The sequence below is a fragment of the Amblyomma mixtum genome, chromosome 7 (assembly GCF_055824585.1).
Source record: "Amblyomma mixtum isolate Tamu chromosome 7, ASM5582458v1, whole genome shotgun sequence".
Classification (NCBI taxonomy): Eukaryota; Metazoa; Arthropoda; class Arachnida; order Ixodida; family Ixodidae; genus Amblyomma; species Amblyomma mixtum.
Window position 1 is genome coordinate 107,993,200 of NC_143018.1, and position 19,855 is coordinate 108,013,054.

General features: G+C 48.2%; 1 protein-coding gene across 1 annotated transcript in view; it reads right to left on the reverse strand.

The window, feature by feature from the left end:
* Window positions 1-5,979: 5,979 nt before the first annotated feature.
* The window catches only part of LOC149337152 (inhibitor of nuclear factor kappa-B kinase subunit epsilon-like), an 85,924-nt gene continuing 72,048 nt past the window's right edge, over window positions 5,980-19,855 (reverse strand). Inside the window, exons 19-21 of the mRNA XM_089553355.1 lie at window positions 19,370-19,566; window positions 11,978-12,049; window positions 5,980-9,674 (exon numbers count right to left, since the gene is read on the reverse strand). Coding sequence (XP_089409481.1) covers window positions 9,620-9,674; window positions 11,978-12,049; window positions 19,370-19,566 — 324 coding nt within the window. The 3' untranslated portion in view covers window positions 5,980-9,619. The remainder of the gene's footprint in view (window positions 9,675-11,977; window positions 12,050-19,369; window positions 19,567-19,855) is intronic.

Genomic DNA, 19,855 nt, shown 5'->3' on the forward strand with positions numbered 1-19,855 from the left:
GGAGGGAAAGGTAGTGTGAGGTGTATGGATGAAGAGTCCACCACAGCTGCTGTCGCTTCATCACCCGTGCAGGCAGCGTCCACCCATACGGCGTCCGGCTCGGGGCCGTACCTCGATGGAGTGCCTTCGCACGGGCTCTGCGGCGCTGCTCATGGTGAGACGGGTGCATATTCCTCGGGAGCGGCCTAATGAGAAGCTCCTGGTGAAGGGGTCGTGGGATGGCGAGGAGGGTTGAGTCGTTGGCCGGTATTCTGATGCCGAGGGAGTCCAGGATATATCGACCTGTGGAAGTTTGTGTGAGCCTGATGTATTGGACCTGTCGGTGAGCCTAAAGAGCACAAAATTTAGCCCTTTTTTTTGGTCTTCAAGGCACAGGTACGTTGCGAATAGTTGAATTAATAAATGCTCTGTGTGGGTGATCTTACGAGATTAATTTTGTCACGCTCTTGCGAGCAACCCAGTAGGACATTGAGGCTGTTTTAGTCTTGAAACCGTGATGATAGAACTTGATTCGTGCATACACAGTAAAGCAGTCAAGCTTCATTTTGTTGCGCACCTTTTTTTAACCAAGTTATCAGAGGAGAATGCTCTCAGCATGAGAGTTAGAAGCTTAAAGTGACAAAACGTTGTGATTTATTGCGAACGGTGTGGAAAACGCCATTCGCTGAAAGTGTCTGTACGATCCGGCTACTGCGTGCCATAAACACGAACATGATGTGTGATCGAGTTCACGCTTATTGCGTGATCAGGTTCACGCTTACTGTTTGTGCCGCATTTCTGACTCCAGCTGGATGGAGGAACATCTACAAAAAATGCCGCGGCAGCTTCACGGCTTTTCGTGGTTTCTTTGTCATCAGTATTGACGGCATGCAGCTTCAGAAGTGCGGTGCAGGAGTTGTATCGCCATTTGCCTCAAGAACTGGAAGCAGCACTTGATCACGGCTCGTAGTGAAATCTTTTCCCTGGATCCGAGATGTCACCTTCTTGAGCATCGCGAAATGCGCGCATGTAAGTTGCATAGCTACCCTAGCCGTGCGTGCCTCGATGCGGACCGACCCTGCCGGCGAGTATGCTGCGACTTAAAACAAGGCTATAAATGCGCCAAAATAAAAGTTCAAAGTAGCCAGGAGGTATCCAAGGAGCCAACCTAAAATTTTCGTCGCCAGACAGGTTTCAAAAGTAGCCAATTTGGCGCAAAGTAGCCACCAACGGCAACCCTGTCTGCGCACCTTAGAACCAAGTGTCCTATGGTCTGCGTTTCCGTTTAACAAGGAGAGCACAAAATATCCACTTCTCCAAATTTAGACCTATACGTTTTTGTTCCAGAGTCCCTGTCCTAGCCTCAAAAAGTAATGAACTGCCCCGCAAATTATCAAATAGCCGCTCTTTTTTGATGTCCTGTTTTCGTGTCCTATATATATATATACCTAGCGCCGATTTTTCCTGCATTCTTTCTTTCCACATCATCCTTTCTGTCTCCTTTACCTCCGCTTTCACGCTAGTATCTTGCTGCGCCCGATGGAGACGGAATTCTAGAGGCCCGTGTACTGTGCGATGTCAGTGCACGTTAAAGAACCCCAGGCGGTCGAAATTTTAGGAGCTCTTCACTATGGCGTCCCTCATAGCCTAAGTCGCTTTGGGACGTTAAACGGTAATAAACCAAACCATCCGGGCCCTCACCTGTAAATACTTCGTTATTCGCTATCGGGTTCCATTTGCCCATTTTGTGTTAATACTTTTCATGTATAGATACTTGTACACCATTTTTACCCACCAATTGTTTCCTCCATTTGGGTTAGTCTCTGATCATATTTCAGTTTGCTGATTGCCTCCCGAACCTCGAATGACGCTCAGCCCATATCACCCTGGACTCCCTCATTCGGAGTGTTCCCCAAGGCTAGCCCTCCTACACTTGCTTGACTTCTAGACTTGTATGTAACTCTGATTTCATGCACAGGACTGCATTTCCAAATGTGAGGCCCGGTGCCATGATTCCCTCCCATACCCCTCTAAACGCCGCATACCTATTACAGTTCCAGAGTGCTCTATATGCTTCATAATGCCTGGATTCCTTTTTCCTTTATCCCTCAGAATCCTCTCGTGCTCTTCCAGATATTTTGAAGCGAAAAGCTTCACTACGCGGGTCACAGCCGAGCTTCGCGAGCCGAACTGGTGATTTATGCGCGTGCGCGAAACCGAGTGACGTCACGCGCCGCGCCGGTGGTCGCTCCTCGCCGCTGCCGCAGCCGTCGCCTGACCTTTCGGTGCAGCCGCGCGCTACTGCGCATGTGCATCGCCTCCTCGCTGTCGCTTCAACTGCGCTGCGCCTTCTCGCCAACCGTTTGACCTTTCGTTGCAGCCGCGTTACCCGCGTCGCAGCCGGCAACATCTCCGCATACCTGCGGGCAGTTTTAACCGCGCCGATTTCCGTCTCCGTACAGCCAGTGTGTGTGTGAGAGAGAGAGACTCTTTAATGAAATAGAGAATTTAGCCGGCGTTTAAAAATCGCTGGCATGCTACTATGCGTAGGGAGGTGAATTTGGGAGATAAAGACAGAAGGAGAGCAGTGTGGAAGAGGTAAAAAAAAAACGAAGATGAAATGCGGCCATGAAATGGGTACTAAGGATGCAATGGCGAGTATTAATGTAACCTATGGAATGATGGAGTGCTTAGTCCGACAAATGGGCTGACGAAGTTCACTGCATGAAGAATGCATGAAGGTAACGTGCAAGTGAATTTAAGGCTTATGGAGATGTCCAATGTCTTTTAAATATGTAAATAGAAAGTTCATTGCAAGTCTCTGTTGCCTGAAGCAGGCTAAGGGACCTAAAACTCTGTCCGTTGTTAGGGGCACTGGGCAGAGCCCAGTGTGTGGACGGCCGTCAAACCAAGCATAACTGAAGCTTTTCGCTTGTTTATCCAGGCTTAACCAGAGCCAAGCCACTGCCTATTTTTTTTTAACGCGACAGCAGGCCGTCGGCGGCGTTGGCCGTGAGCGAAAAATCCCAGATCCATTAATTAATAAATAAAACCGAGTAGGAAATTGGTCTAGTTGGGGAATCGAACCAGGGCGCCCGGAGTGCGAGGCGAGCACGCTAACCTCTCTGCCACGCCAGCTCGATGGTTTGGAATGAACACAGTCGCGTCTGGTGAATACGGATGTTGTCTTAGAAGGGTGCTTTAGAGACGTGTACCACGGCCGCTCGATGCAAAGCGCACACCTCGCTTCGCACTTTGCATCAAGCGGCCGTGCATGTACTGTGGTGTCCATTCCTTTCCTTAGAACCAATTTTCATTTCATTTTCCTTAACCTTATGGCGCTCTTCGGCTGTCCACCGAGATATGAGAGACAGGCATCCTTTCCTTAAAACGAATTTTCATTTCATTTTCCTTCCCTTACGGCGCGGTTCGGGTGTACACGGAGATATGCGAGACAGGCTTCATTTCTTTTGGGCAAGCGAACCAGCGATGGTTGCATTTTATGTAGCGTGCATTATTCATACAATGCCTTCAGCATTCCTTTCTACGGACACTGAATCAGTTTTATGTCACCTAGGTATTACGCATTACAGAAAGCCTCCGGCAACAATTTTAAGGCCTTTGTCAAAAGTTGTGGGGTAATCGGTTGGTTTATGGGGTTTAACGTCCCAAAGCGACTCAGGCTATGAGGGACGCCATAGTGAAGGGCTCCGGAAATTTTGACCACCTGGGGTTCTTTAACGTGCACTGACATCGCACAGCACACGGGCCTCTAGAATTTCTCCTCCAAAGAAATTCAGCCGGTGGTGGTGGTGAAAACATTTATTAATCATAGAGAGAGGTGTTGGGGGTCGTGACCTGAAGGGTCACGCCCTTACAACCACTAGGTGGGATGCCTAGTCAGGCACACCATTGGCGTTTGCCGCAGCCCGGGCGCGCTGCGTTAAGGCCCTTTGGGCCTCGAGGGTGCAGCAACCGGACAGGGTCGCCTCCCAGTCCTCTCGGGTGGGGTTCGGGATAGGGGGTAGGGATGGGTTCTGCTGGCAGGCCCACACCATGTGGTAGGTGTCAGACACCTCCCCACAGTGTGAGCACCGCCCGTCGAATTTAGGATCGAAATGCTTTAGAATTGCCGGGCACAACATCGTGTTGGTGAGCAGGCGCAGGAGTACCCGCTCGTTGACCTTCCCCAGCCCTTTGCATGGGGTGGGATACACTCGTCTCACAAAAACAGGGTCGGGTCGCCGCCTTTTAGCCCGACTACACATCCAGCACACTCAATTCACAGAGGAGAGATGCCGCCTTCCCGTACACTGGAGACGCGCCCTCCACGTGCGGCCTCTCCCCACCAATATGTCCAAAGAGGATCACAATGGCAGGCGCCTGGCGCGGGCGGAAGCCTTGGACCGCCATTTTCGGAGCAAACCAGGAGTCTTCTACGTGGACGCGTCCGGCCCGGACTCTAGGGGATGGTACACGGCCGCGGTCGTCCACGAGGGTAAAACAGTAGACGCCCTTACTTTCAAGGCCCTTCACGCAGAAGAGGTCGCCATCGCTTTGGCAGCCTCTGACACCTCCTCCAAATACATAATCACCGACTCACGAGGGGCTTGTCGAAACGTCACGCAAGGGTGCGTTACTCCCCTAGCTTATCGTATTTACCAAAATTGTAGCCGAGACTCGGATCCCGCGCACCGATCTATCGTTTGGGCTCCAGGTCACCAAGGCGTCCACGGAAATGAGGCAGCCGACGCCGCCGCCCGCGCGCTCTCTCTCCGGGCATTTCCCACGGGACCCGACGCCGACCAGGACTTCCATTTCACTCCGATTTACACTTTTAAGGAAATATGCGATTATTACAAATCCACGCACCAAACTCTTCCCACCCCATGCAAAGGGCTGGGGAAGGTCAACGAGCGGGTACTCCTGTGCCCTACCTCCACCTGCGGAAACAGGAGGAGGATTCCCTCGAGGTCATCCTCCGCAAAATCATGAAACGAGCGCTGGACCTCCCAGTTTCTACCTCTACCAGCCGCCTTATGGCACTGGGGATGGTGAACACTTTTAGGGAGCTTCGGGAGGCCCACCTCAACAACCAATTCAGCCACCGCGGCCGGGTTCGAACCCGCGTCTTTTGGGACAGCAGCCGAGCACCATAACCACTGAGCCACCGCGGCGGCTGTGGGGTGATCAAAAAAATTAAGCAACTAGTAAATAGATAGTAAAGATAGTGATAGCTACTGATAGTGAGTTAGTGCTAGAGGTAGATAGTAATGGTAGCGATAATGATAGCTGCTGACAGCGATAGCACTATAGAGTATGACAAGGATGATTATGATGGTGATAATAGCGATGAAAATTGTGGGGACGCGCGTTACTCGTCCCCGGTGGTTCGCTTCCCCGCAGTGCACCCTCCTTAGCGTGTTACTTCAACAAACAAGGGAGGGCGCTGGCATCGCAGCGCCACGAGCGCCATGGCGTGTTTACTGCGTGCGCGCGCGGGGGAGAGATGGTCTTCTGCTTGGGGCCGGGGAAGCGCGGTTCGGCACGAGGCTCCACTGTTTGCCGGCAGGCGCGAACCCTCGTGGGGAGGAATTTTCCCTCCGCATTTCGTCCTGTCCGGCCGCGGAGTATCTTCGCCGTAGCGTGGGCGAACATTCGCTTGTAACCGTGCTGGTGAATCAGACGTCCTCGCTTCCTCAGCGTATTTTGTTGCTAGCTGGCATTGTTGTTGTGTTAGCAATAAATGCCTTGTTTGTGTCAGCCAGTGTGTCGTTCCTTTGTTCCCACGGACGGCGTGCGCTCGGTAGCATACGCGACCACGGGGTGGGGTCCGCGCGGTTTTGAACTGGGTCAGCCGCGCTTACGTGGGGAGACCGTATTTATATCTCCCCAATTGTTAAAACCTCTCAAATTGAAAAACAAACAAAAACTAAAAAAATGGAGGGAAATGCAAAAGCCTTTCCCTTTCTCCATGATTGAAACAAACAGCATGCAAACTAGACACATTACATTGTATTTCACAACAACGGGAGTACATGAGAGACCTACCAAAATCAGAAAGCCTCACACATGTAGACATGCACAACAAGATGCGATTTTCCCAGGCAGGACTCACACGAATCTGTTGTCACATAACAGCACTGTGGACTCACAACAAAACAGCCTCATTCTATGGGTAACGCCCAATGTTATTGATGTGTCAGCACCTGTTGAACAGATCATTACACAATATATTCTGCCCATTTGAAAAAAAAAAAACTAAGGCCATCTGCTAGCTAACATAAAACTGTCATGCCTCCAAGCTGTCACGCAACTGGTGAAAACACCCCCTTAGGCACAACCGGTTGCTTTCGAACACTCTATGCAGCATGATATATGTGCAACTTTCTTCTGGCAATGCTGCTTATAAACATCGAGAGCATGGGAACCATGACTATCAAATCCCTGCAGATACCACAATCAAGTTGAGAGAGCCAACAACAAGCAAACAGCAAAAAGCAAAGCTGGCAGTGACACAAGACAGCCTCAAGTGAAACGTGCACTCACAGATCTGAAACACATGCAAAATGCAACCCATCCTTCAAAACAACACTAGTATTTGGCGCATCCCCACAGCAGACTGGGAATGCAGTCAGTGTCGCTTCTCATGCCCAAAGCCTTGGAGGTGGACAGCAGTTCTGAATTGTTATTGGGTCTGGCTTGCAGTTCCACCACCGTCCTTTAGCTTGGTCCCAAAGAAACGTTAATAGGTCACTGCGGTGACCCGCATTGGGAGAATGCAAAAGCATTGATACCTCCTTCACACTCGTCGCCTCTTTTTACTCCTTCAAATTGTAATGTCCACTGCTATTTTCACGTCCTCGCACTGTATGCACGTCTGGGCCTATTTCGACATCTAAAATGACCTTTTGGCCTCTAATTATAATTAATCGACTAATTATTCCAGATCAATCAAATTTGGTGTGCGAAGACATTTTATCATTCTCTGTCATGTGGTTGCTTTTTTTTCCCCGGCAATTTTGACGTCTAGTACTGTTTTCATGCCCTCGCACTATATCGACATCTAAACGGACTATGCAATGAATTAAAAGTCACTTGCAAATGTTTTCAATGCTTAGAAATGATGCTAAGAAGCATTCACACCAAGTATGAGTCTTCAGAACTGAAATTTATTTCGAATTTTTAAAAACCGCGTTTTTTAAAATTCGCGGGCCGATTGGTGTCTTCGCAGTGACCGACTTTGAAATCAAAATCGGGAAAATAGACGTCACTAGTCCCGGGACGTCGGTAGGCCACCACACGTTGTCATTCGCTGGAGCCACGGCAGCCACGACGTCATGGGCACGCTTCCGGTAGCCGTGAAAATCATCTGCTCGAACCGCCGCGCGACCCCCTCGGGCAAGCGTGAGCCAGGGCATTGCCTTTGCGCACATGGTTTCAATTTACCTCTGCCGCCTCTTTCTGTCGGGAGTTCGGGAACCACTCGCAGTGCCTTTGTGGCAGCGACAAGCGAAGAAATCCGACATGCGCCGCGATCCAGGAAGGCGAAGAGAGACTGGAGAGACGCTGCCGACGCTGCTACTGGGGTGCTGGGTGACACTAGATGCGACAACCAGAAGTCTCAAACCGAACGTCAGCGAATGACGTATTCTTGGGTGGGGCCCAGTCCCAGAGCTGTTTTCTTTATTTTTTTTCTTTGTGCTCCACGCGTACGAGTTGAGGGGGGAGAGGAGGAGAGTGATTTTTAATTGTCTCTAACTTCGTTGTTATTGATGCTAGCTCAAAAATTCTTGCGCTGGGGTGACGAGTGATCGAATGCCTCTCTCTCGTCTGCTTTAGGTAATTGAAATTAATTTATTGCATAGTCCCTTTAACTTCACATCGACCAAATTTTGATGTGCATCATCCTCCATTACACAAAATCATTCCTTTTCGCTAAGCTCTCATACGAACGGAGAAATCGCTGCTGACACACTTTGCTGGCACGAAGTGGTCGACATAGCCAAGTAATGCTTCCACATTAATAGCAATGGCTTTGCTGCAAACTTCGCTTTCCGTTCATTGAATGCTCGTCTCCGCTCTCTGCTTAATCATACCATGCGCTGGCATCATGCTGTCATTAGGGAATCGACAGGAGGAACTGAGCTCGGGACAGAAATGCGACAACCTCAGTAACAAAGATCATAGCTTGAAGCCACTCCCAAGCATTGTTTCAGATGAGAGTCACAAAAATTACTAATAATGTGACAGCAGAAAAAAACAGCTGGCAGGGCAAGGAAGCAAAGGCAGTGAGGTGTCATTGCAGTGGTTTCACGAAGCTGAATAGATAATGCGATGTAAAATATTTCTTAAAGGCCAGGCTCACGGAAAAATTATCAACATGGCCTCATGTCCACGTCTGTAATAAGGGAGTAATTACTCATTGGCATCCACCCGAGCGCAGCCATACGGCTACAAAGGAAAGCTATACAGCTTTCTCAGAAACTTCGTAGTTAAAGAAAAATTCGTCCTGGTCCGGGGTTCTAACTCAGGACCACCGCTACACCGGAGAAGTTGCTCTACCAATTGAGCTAACCAGGACAGCAAGCTTATGGTAGGGCGAGAGCGAATTGATCAATAACTCGAAGTGGGAACAGTGTTGGTCAAATGTTTTTTAGGGGAATCCCCCAAGGTGGAGTAGATTTGTAGTAAGGGAGTAATTACTCATTGGCATCCACCCGAGCGCAGCCATACGGCTACAAAGGAAAGCTATACAGCTTTCTCAGAAACTTCATAGTTAAAGAAAAATTCGTCCTCCACCTTAGGGGATTCCCCTAAACATTTGTCCACATCTGTCAGTCAAATTTTTAAAAATCTAAGTCGAAAGGACACACCAGCAGGGAGCATAAAATGGCACCCAGCAAACGAGATGCACACAATTCCATGAGCACTTCTCTTAAAACAGAATAACGGCTTCATGTAGCACAGCCAACGCAACGTGACACATGCGGCGCTTAATACGGATTGCACGTGTGTAGCTATACGGATGCAATCCGTATAGCTGTACGGATTGCATGCGTATAGCTTTCGACAGCTGCTGGTACAGTATTTGGAAAGCGATTCAGCTTTCTTGCACTTGCCCAAGATGGCAGATAAAAGCAGCCAATCTTTAAGCCACACACTGCACTTGTCCCACGCAGCTGAACCCAAAGCGCACCACAGTGGAAGGCGCCACAAGCTCTCTCGTACGAGAGCACACCACAAATGGTGACACTGATGTGACCAAACACATGCCCGTGCTTCTCAGAGGCAGCGTGGAAGCATGTGAATTCGAGTGAAAAGCTCCTGACAGACTTCTCAGTGGTCCCATCCGTTTATGCCACCATCAGTGGTTTGAGTAAGTGTGCCGCTTGTAACGCATCACCTCTTGCCGGACGACTCACAAGCTTACACGTCTATATACAATTGCATTGCACCTCCAACAACTGCTAACTTCGGGACTTTAGTCCACATATAACAAATGAGATGCAACGTAGTTGAAATGCCAGGCCTCGGAGATTGCTGCCCTGATGCGACGACTGCAACCGGCATGGTGTGCGAATACTGCTTAAGGCCCCTGGTCAGAACTCATGGTACATGCGACTGCAGGTTGCCCACGTCACGCTTCTTCACCAGCAGCCGCTTGAGGTGGCGGCAGCGAGTGCTTGAAGAGGCTGCACAGGAGCAAGGCACAAGACCAGGCTTGTAAGCACCAGAAATCAACCCCCATGCAGATTGAGATGTACGAAACAAAAAGAAAAATAAGGAAAGGCCCTCAGTGTAAGTGACATTAAAAAGAACACCGGAAAAAAAAAAAGAGAGCTTCAGCAGTTTTCTTGCATAAGACTGGAAATACCCATGGTTTTTCTACTTCTCACTTTCACTCTTTCTGCCTCAAAGGTGATCTGCCTCAATCAGAACTCTTTTCCCGTCAAGCTGTTCTCTGCATGTTGTCAAGAAATATTGCAACGCTTAACAAGGACGAATGCAATACACACACAAAAGTCCTGCGCTGGGCACAATTTGGCCCGGCTGGAAGTTTGATGATATTGAGAGCGTAAGTACCTCCTCTAAGCTATAAACTTGCCTTCTATACATCAAAAGAACTGAAGCATGTCCAGCAGCAACAATAACCAACATTTTTTCTGGAAAGTATGCTACCTCGCCCTATATAAACTGTCAACACCCTACTCTGTGGCCCTGTTTCCAGCAAATACCCCCAGAAACTCAAATTATACTAGTACAGAAGAACCCCACTGTTCACGAGCAAAAAAAGACGTACCAACTGGGAAACCGCCAAGCACAGGTGAAAAAAAGTGCATATCGTACCTGCCGCTTTTCTGTTTTTTTTTTTTACTTCTAGTATTGCTCGCATGCACGGAATGTCCTCAACACTCAGCAATGGCTCTCCGTCAGCCCGAGCAGCTGTTGGTAAAAGGAAGTCCGCGGCAAGGAAGGCAGATGCACGGAGCGAGCAAATTTTTGCACGCGTGTGTGCTTTCTGCACCGTTTTCGCGGCGGCTGTTTTGATCCCGCTCAATCCCAGTTTATCGGAACCTAACAACGCACTTTTAAGCTTCCGAAGACAAGGAAAACGCGGACGACAGACACAAAAGCCTCGCAGCCAACCTGTGCAACTGCACCTCACGCAACTCTATCCACATGGCGCTGCTGTGGCATAGTTTCGTTTTTGCACTTAATGGAGCTGCAACATGATTCACCCTGTTGTAAGTGTGCTTGCCGTTGGCGTGGGTGCAACACGCCGGAAGTCGCTGAACACGGTGGTGGTTAAGTGCCAGTGGAGCCTAAAGTTCCGTTCTCGGGACTGTCGCAGCTTAGCACGCGCTAAACGTAGGCCGTAAAAACACCAGCATGGGACGAACCACTATTGCAAAGTGACTTCCGTAACGTAGCATGCGGAAATAATGCTACAGTTGTGACATAACCGCAGAGTCTGTATTACATGGGTTTCCATAGAAGCTTGGACAGGAATGGCTCACAAAAACATAGCACCCAGGAATATAATAGCAGGGTTCTATTGTATGGACCCCCGTCGCACACTGAAGCCTCCCAGTAAACGAACAGGTCAACAACACAGCCTGACGACTAACTATCCGGGCAGGACCAGGTGAGTTCGAAAACCATGAGACCAGATCAGTGAGGGACCATCTATCCACCTTTAATGAAATAACGATTTTATATTGAACAAGCAGAAGGGAATACCGCCCTCCCAGCCCCATGGTCATGCAAGAGCAAGCAATCACTCTCAGGCATCTCCAAGCACACACATTCCCAAGCCCCGCAATACTATTAGCTAAAATTCACCCAGAGATATACTCTGCAGAATGCAAAAGCAGTGGAGAGTATGCAAACCTCAACCACATCATGTGGGCCTGCAGTTCTCAAGAACCCTTTCAGCCGAATAACCCCAGAGGAGCACTGGAAGACCGCAACAAAGGTTGCTCACAGACAGAGCTGACCAGGTCGCTAAGATCAAAGAGGCCACCAAGCGACAGTAGCCTGCATGCACCAGAAGGGAGCCTTCCTCTTCAAAGACTCAAAGTTATTCTGTCTCTTCCTCTCCATAGCTAGGTACTGATTTCCAGAGCTAGGCCCCGATTTCCAGAGCTAGGCACCAATTTCCAGAGCTAGGCACCAATTTCCAGAGCTAGGCACCAATTTCCAGAGCTAGGCACCAATTTTCAGAGCTAGGCACCAATTTCCAGGGCTAGGCACCAATTTCCAGGGCTAGGCACAGATTTCCAGAGCTAGGCTCCGATTTCCACAACTAGCCGCCGATTTCCAGAACTAGCCACCAATTTCCACAACTAGCCACCGATTTCCACAACTAGCCACCGATTTCCACAACTAGCCACAGATTTCCACAACTAGCCACCGATTTTCCATAACTAGCCATCGAATTACATAGGCACTCCGTCCCCTTCTTGCCAGTGAACTCTGGAAACTGTACACTTACTCCACTATGACAGCATAGTTGTCATCCATGAGGCGAAGAAGCTCGGCGGTGCTGACTTCCAGGTTCTGGAGACTGCAAAGACAAGAGGGGAAGGGGAAACTCGTCAGTGGCATGATACTTCCCATCCGCTCAATATCCTGCGAGTGACCTTTCAAACATAAGAAACTAGGTGCCGACAATACGCTGCAGGTCAGGTTGCAACAGCAGGACTTTGGCATCAAGATGAAAATACAGTCTGGCCCAGTTACGGCAAAGCTAGTTACAACGAAATAGTGGATAGTATAACGAAAAGGTTTCAATTCCCTGTTCCCATTTTCAATGCAATTTTGGTCTGGTTTTAACGAAGTCAATAACAGCGTGCCAGCGGATATAGTGAAGATATTTCGTGCCAACCCAAAAATAATCTATCAGTCGGAACATTCCTATGCCTTTAAGGCAAATTTTTGGGAGAAAATAACGGCAGAACTCGGCTGACGGCAACCTTCGCAGCAGTGTCTGCTGTCCCGCAAGCAAAAAAAAAAAAAAAAAAAGGAAAGAGGTGGTTGGCGACGTCATGGAGAGCACCTGGCTGGGGCAATCGTTGTTTTTGAATTTCTCTCGAGTGGGTTCTTGGTACCTGAAGCAAGGATCTGAGAGCTGTGCGTGTTGGAAGTGCTCCTTTGCGCTGCTTTCGTGGTCTTTGTGTGCACTTTAAGTTACCCACCTTCCTGCCTCATTCGTCTTTTTCCCTATTTCGTGACCACTGACTTCTCTGGTTAAGGCAAGGGGCCTACTGAGTTGTCACCGTTGTCGGGACCGACTCGATTTCTCTGGCTATGTCGAGTCTCTCGCTGTGAAGATGGACAAATGGGTGGCGGAAAGGGCAGCATAAACCGGATCACTAAGCTGATCTGCACAAGTATGGACGGTTCGGACAGAAAGACTTGTTGGTAAATCTAAGAAACCGCGTGGCTTCGCCAAGATGCTGTCTATGCCAGTGACGTACGTAAGCACTAAGAAGTCATGGATGACGCGAGGTATTTTTGGCAAGTGGCTCGCCGACTTCAAAGAGATGGTCTGAAGAAAGCGCAAGGTGCTGATGTTGCTTGACAGCTGCAGTGTGCATCCCGTCAACGCACACTTCGAGCACTGCTGAGGTTTTGCTCTTTCCCCCAAATACTACTGCCAAGGTGCAGCCTATGGTTTAGGGGGTTACTGACAACTTCCAAGGTCCACTACCGCCGCCGAGTGATCGAGCGCCTCCTCATCGACGCTCGCACTGCCGACATCGTGGCCAACATGAAAGTCCCTCTGGTGAAGGCGAATGTGTTCACAATGGCGCCTGGAGGGACGTGAATCGCTGTGACCATCGCCCACTGCTTCGAGAAAGCCGGCTTCTCTCGACGTAGCAGCACGGGTGCGGCACCTGCCGGGGCAGAGGCTGCCACGGTTGACACAGCTGCAACAGCTGATGGTGCCGCCTCCTTGGAGCAGCTCTGTGAGTCCGCTGGCGGAATGGACCTTGTGCCTTCGGGTCTGAGCCACACGGACTTGTTTTCGCCTACGACCACCTTGTTGCTGCTTGGTTTGGTTGGTTGGGGTTTAACGTCCCGAAGCAACTCAGGCTATGAGAGACGCCGTAGTGGAGGGCTCCGGAAATTTCGACCACCTGGGGTTCTTTAACGTACACCGACATCGCACAGCACACGGGCCTCTGGAATTTCGCCTTCATCGAAATTCAGCCGCCGCAGCCGGGATCGAACCCGCGTCGTTCGGGTCAGCAGCCGAGCGCCGTAACCACTGAGCCACCGCGGCGGGTCCTTGTTGCTGCAAAGAACTTGACGAGTGACGAAGTTGCTGGGAGCGTCATGGACGGGACCACGGTGGACAGCACCTCCGACAGCGATTGCGATGACACTGGTTCTGCCCCTAAGCCACTGACCTCCGAAGCGGCCATCGAGGCAGTTGACACTCTGTGCATGTTCCTCGGGATTTAGGAGTTTGACCAGAACTTCAGTTCGCAGTTGGACGGCATGGAGGCCGCAATCCTGATGTCCGCCCTCGCAAAACGCGTTTAGGGAACGCTGGACCGGTTCTTCCCGTGGCAATAAATCAATTTGCCGATATTTGCATTTTTTTTCTCTCACGGTCCAGATATAACGAAACAGTGGATATAGCAAACCAATTTCAGATTTCCATCGACTTTGCTATGACCGGGCTAGACTGTATATGCCATTGTCACGGGCAATAAGGCAGGCAGGAAGACAGCAAGAGGGCTTCCATAGGGAACTTTTTCTTGAGCAAACAGTGTGCCCACAAAGAAAAAAACAACTCGGGAGTGGTGATAGCAGCAAGTGCATTTCATGGGAGTCTAGAAACGAATGCCCGCCGTTCTGAGCAGACACTGAACCTTCTAGATAAGCTGTCCAAAGAGCCCACAATCATCTTTATAATAATAATCGCAGAATAACTTCGTACGAAATTTTGCACATCCCTGTAAAGAAGGAACCGCGAGTGTCTTGTGCTGGAAAAGTAATAAACCGTCTTTTCTTAACCTTTTCAACCCTAGAGTTTTATTTCACTGTGTACTTTCACAATTTCTAAGGCCCTATAACCACGCAGTAAGAATTTTCAAGAGGTTACGAGCAAAGGGTCAAGAATTTTTTTTTACGCTTGTTTACACATTTCTGGCTGCATGAATACGAAAAACTACTTCGGCAGAGCCGATCCATCGTCAAGTCGACTTTTTCATTTTGTTACACAAAACAGAGACAGAACCAACCAAAGTTTGCTCTTACTTCGTTTTATCCGGTAATTCGCTATATCCGTGTTCATCACAATGAGCTATGACCCAGGAGAGCCACTGCGGACACACAGCCACTCGCTCATCTATGTACTGTACATACTCTGGTAATGAGCCCACTTTTTTAAAATTTCTTTGGAGGAGAAATTCTAGAGGCCCGTGTGCTGTGCGATGTCAGTGCACGTTGAAGAACCCCAGGTGGTCGAAATTTCCGGAGCCCTCCACTACGGCGTCCCTCATAGCCTGAGTCGCTTTGGGACGTTAAACCCCATAAACCAACCAACCAACAAACCCACTTTTTTTCCGGAAATTTGATATCAATTTGGGGGCAGCGTCCATTAACTCTTTCCTGTCCGCGCCTATTCCCATCGATAGCCCGCTATCGATGGTTTCAAGTTCGTATTTTCACGCTTTTTGAAGCGTTCCTGGACAACTAGCGCCATCCAGTGTGAAATAAAAGACCTCTTCTTTCAGTTTCGCTTTTGGTTGGACTTTTTCCGCCAAGCGGTGATTTTTGAAGCCCCTCCGGAGTCAGCTGACCGGCGCTCCTTGTTTCCACCATGGCGTCGACGTCGCGCGCTGCTGCTGTGCCGAAACCGCGCGTTTCCACAGAAATTGATGCTCCTGAGAGTCCGTTTTTGGACGAGAACAGCAGCAGTGAGGATTCAGAAGACGACTTCGGCTCTTCAGACTTCTGCACCGACAGCGAAACTGCGTCAGACCGACCCGGAACGTCAACAGCCATGCCTCGGTAAGTTTCGCTTTCTCCCCCGAAATGTTCCGCTTTTGCTGCGCGCTTATCGGAAAAGATCAGAGTGTTCTGAAGGTCATAACTCTTATCTGCAGGGTGTCACCGCCTTTCGGGCGGGATTACTTGCCGCCGGCAGCACAGAGAGTCGTGTTTTCGGCTCAAAGACAGCCAGGGGTCGACCTCGGCGTTGCGCGCCGGAGTGTCGCACGGCGCTCGGCGGCGCGGTCGTCAATAGCTTCATACTTTTTGACGCGCATCGCCAGGAGCATCCCGAAGCGCCAGAATTGTCGAGGACATCAAGATTTGATCAGTTCGCGTTCAGACTTGAATTGGATCGAGCAACTCCTCGGATTTCATGAGCCACATCCTGAGGACCCCAATGTTCGCCCTCTGTTTCCGCCTCGCGATTCACCTCAGGGGCTGCAGCATAAGCCGCAGAAAATGCAAAGTACCGGAACTGCAAATTGTGCTACGAAGAAAAAAAGGTGGAACAAAAAACAAATGTTTCCTGTGAGACATGTGCGGCCAACCTCTGCTTCACGGCAACAAGGAACTGTTTCGCACGGTGGCACGATAGTCACTAGGACTACTGTTTCCTTTCCTAGCCCAGCTAATACTGTTCACAGCAAACTAAAATTTTCTGCAATGTTGCATCGATCTCTGTTGTAAAAAATGTATATTTTGAAATTTTTTTGTTTTATTTTTGTGACGAAACTTTGATGTTTTTGTGTGTTTTTTCTTTGTAACTACAATTTTCTTTCTGATAATTTTTTTTTCATCTCTTACTCAATAAACATGTTGACTGTGACTAATAACAATGTGAAAAGAATTTCCTCCTCTACAATTCGGTACCATACACTCCTGTACCAAGCAAGTTTTGTTAAAGAAAAAAAAATATTAATGATATGACCTGAAAACCACCATTTTCCCCGCGGACAGGAAAGAGTTAAGCGGAAAAGAGTTTCAACAGGTTTTTTGGGGGGGGAGTTTAAATTTCCTATCATGCGTCTCTCTGCCCGCCCACCTGTCTGTCTGTGTGTCCATTCATCATCAACAAAAGCATGCGGTCAGACATGTTCATGCCGCCGGTGTTTAGCATCGTTCACTTTGAAAGGTTTTTGCTGTATCACAGCGCTAACCTGTGATTTCGTGATATCCGACTGGCCTACAAATCGCGGCGTGATAAGGCGAACATGCTGAACACTGACCATGCGGAATATTAAGATCAGGAGGTTTAAAAAAAAAAAAAACACCCAGAACAGTGAGGGGGGGTTAGGCATTTTCGCTCCTGATCACGAGTTTGCCAAATCACTTGGGGGTCCGAAGGTCCTCATCCTTTCATGGCATTTCAGTTTAGAGGATGTTTTACAGGGTTCAGGTTTAAGGGGGGACACTGGTCTTAGACCTATTTTCCTTATCTTTAGTCGAATCGTAATGAAACTGTACCACCTTGCTCAGTTTTGTATACTGATTTCAACAATGAAATTACCTTTCTCGTTAATTAGTCTGTTCCTAAGATAACCCATTTTAATTAGTCATTCATTAGTACGTCAGTGCAAAAAAAAACTGCTCAATAAAAAATCATTTTTAATTCATGGCTACATAGTACAGTGAGTAAAGAGTGCAATAATCAAAACCGTTTTTTCATTTTACCGTCATTAGTAATATTACAGCGCTTGGAATATCAATGTTCAAGGTGTGAACGTTATGCATCGATAAACTTTGCGAAATTTATACATTTTTGAAGTGCAATTGAACAGATCTGCTTCGATTATTGCGCACACCGTGCCTTCAGCTTCCCTTTGCAAACAATGTGACATCTCTGTTTGTCCTAGCTGTTGAGGTATCGACATACTAAGACAGCCAGATGTCCAAAATTTCCATGCCATTAAATTGTCTGCTCCTGCATATTCAGCCCACACGATGATCTGAATTTAATACTATGGTCCAAATGTTGATTTCTTGAAGGAAAAAATTGCTACAGTTGGAGAATAATAGCTGTAGATTCCACAAATGTCATTTTTTTAAAATCGATTTTTTAATCATTTTTTGGTCTCAAAGACCAGTGTCCCCCCTTAAACTGCTACGCTTGCTTGAGCGTCAGCTTTTTAAGCGTATAGTTAAGCATATAGCAGCGTAGCCGGGCGGCCAGTGAGCCAGCTGTCTGCACTTCTGTCAAGGACGCGAAACATCTCGGCGCTTTGCCAAGTTTGCAGAGCACCGCCTTCCACAGGAGCTCTCCTCAAAACATAAACATGCTGTGATCTTCGCTGCCATCTTGCCATCTGCCAGCATCTTGGCGTGCTGCCAATGTCTGCAGTGCGAAAACTGAGGAACACTGTACAAAAAGCAAACCATTAAAAAAAAAAGTGTTAATTTTCACCGACAAAAGTGGGGCTGGTTTCATTACATGAGTATATATGGCAGTCAGTTTCCTGCACCCCTACCCGAAAACAGACAACAGGAGAAAACAGGTAGTGCAACAATCACCACTAACCCTTTCAGGCGCCATTTTTGTTTTCACTGAAATCAATTATTTTTTCACCTAAGTAGTATACTGAGGCTTCAAGAAAGGGAATTTGGTAGTTTTCGAACGTGAAAGACTAGCAGGTAAGTTTTTACAACGATGTGGAGAATTCTGTACGAAGTGTCAGATTTGTTAGAAATAGTAACATCGAAATGTTCTCGTGTGTCAGGTAAGCACCCTAGGGATCGTGGAATCACTTTGTACTTCAAAGATCTACATTACGCTCAAAATTGAGCAAAAACAATTGATGTTTTCACTCGCGGCAAAATCTGTCGGCACAAAAACGGCCGACAAAGTGCTACCTAGCTCACTCTTATGTGACATATTATTTACTGCATTCGCTAACATGGTACAAAAAAAGAAACTTATTTGCAACAAGAATTTGACTGAAATAATGAAATCCCTGTTAAAGGGGCCCAGAAACACAATCTTAGTTAACTGTTTTGCCTGTTGATTGCATACAGTGAGTTATAATGGTGCTATTAGCGTCGGTAATACCGCGTACATTCCGTTTTTTAATATTTTAATGTCCTCCCAAAAACAACTTCATGGCTCTGATGGTGTCGCCACACAGTGGGGGGTTTTTAGCAGCGGATATGACATCACCTGGCGCAAGCTTCATGATCGGACAAACAGTAAATATACTGCAAATTGTGTGAATAAATAGACACATTTTGTCACCTGTCTGCGTTTTATATTAGATCAACAAAAACAACTTGTTTGTCTTAGATAAAAGCCCTGCAAGGCAAGTAAAATAAAAATACTCCACCAGGGGCTCTGGCATGGAAACGACGCTGCCAGTCTCAGCAAGAACGAGTTACAGAGAGCAGGCAACCGTGGAGTACAAACTTCCGCCACGTGCTCTGGCAGGCTGTTTTGATTGGTTACGCCAGGTGCCGTCATTGGGAGAGCGAAACAGGAGTGGGAAGCCCCGCCAAAATCGAGTTGAGGGCAGCGTTTTGTTTGCTTGTATTTTCAAATTTCTTCACTGAATAACTCCCGTTCCTGTGCATTGATTCCTGTAATTTCTTTTAAGTCAGCATCTGTGTGACATAAAGAATCCATCTGGTGTATAGCTGGTATCCCCCCAAGCAGTGTTTCGCAGCCCCTTTAAGTGAAATATTATTTACTGCATTCACTAACATGGTACAAAAAAAGCAACTTATTTGCAACAAGAACGGGGCTCAATTTGACTGAAATAATGAAATCCCTGTTAAGTGCCACAGTTTCTTAGTCTGCCGCTCACGCAATTGTGTACAAAGCGCCTGAAAGGGTTAAAGGAAAGGAGGAAGGCAGGGAGAGAGAGTAGTACTGCAGGACAGCCAACCATACCCTCGCGTGAGTGGCCGAGGAAGGCGGTCCTTTCTGCGGCTGTTCCTCAGGGACCCGTCACCGACCGACAGTGCAGAGCTGTTGTCCGAGGCCAACGACACGGAGGGTTGCACAGCGGCTGGATCCTGCGATCTCCGACACTGGGCCTTCAGGTCCGACACCAGGTCGCCAACGACCGACTCAAACACCTCCCCGGCCTGAAACAGGAGAACAACGGCGGGTTAGACCCACAGACTTCCACAAACAAATTTCCCCACATTTTGTTCCTTTTAGTCCCTCATGACAAAACTGCTTCAGGCACCACAACACAAGGACTTGCTGACAAGTAATTTATTTATTTATTTTATTTATTTATTATTACCCTCAGGGTAAAAACATTACAGAGGGGAGTGGGTTTTAATCAATAAACAAAAAATATGCACAACAACAAGAACATACAAGTAATACTGTAAGTGGCAGTTAAGTTTGGTTAACAAATGATCTAAA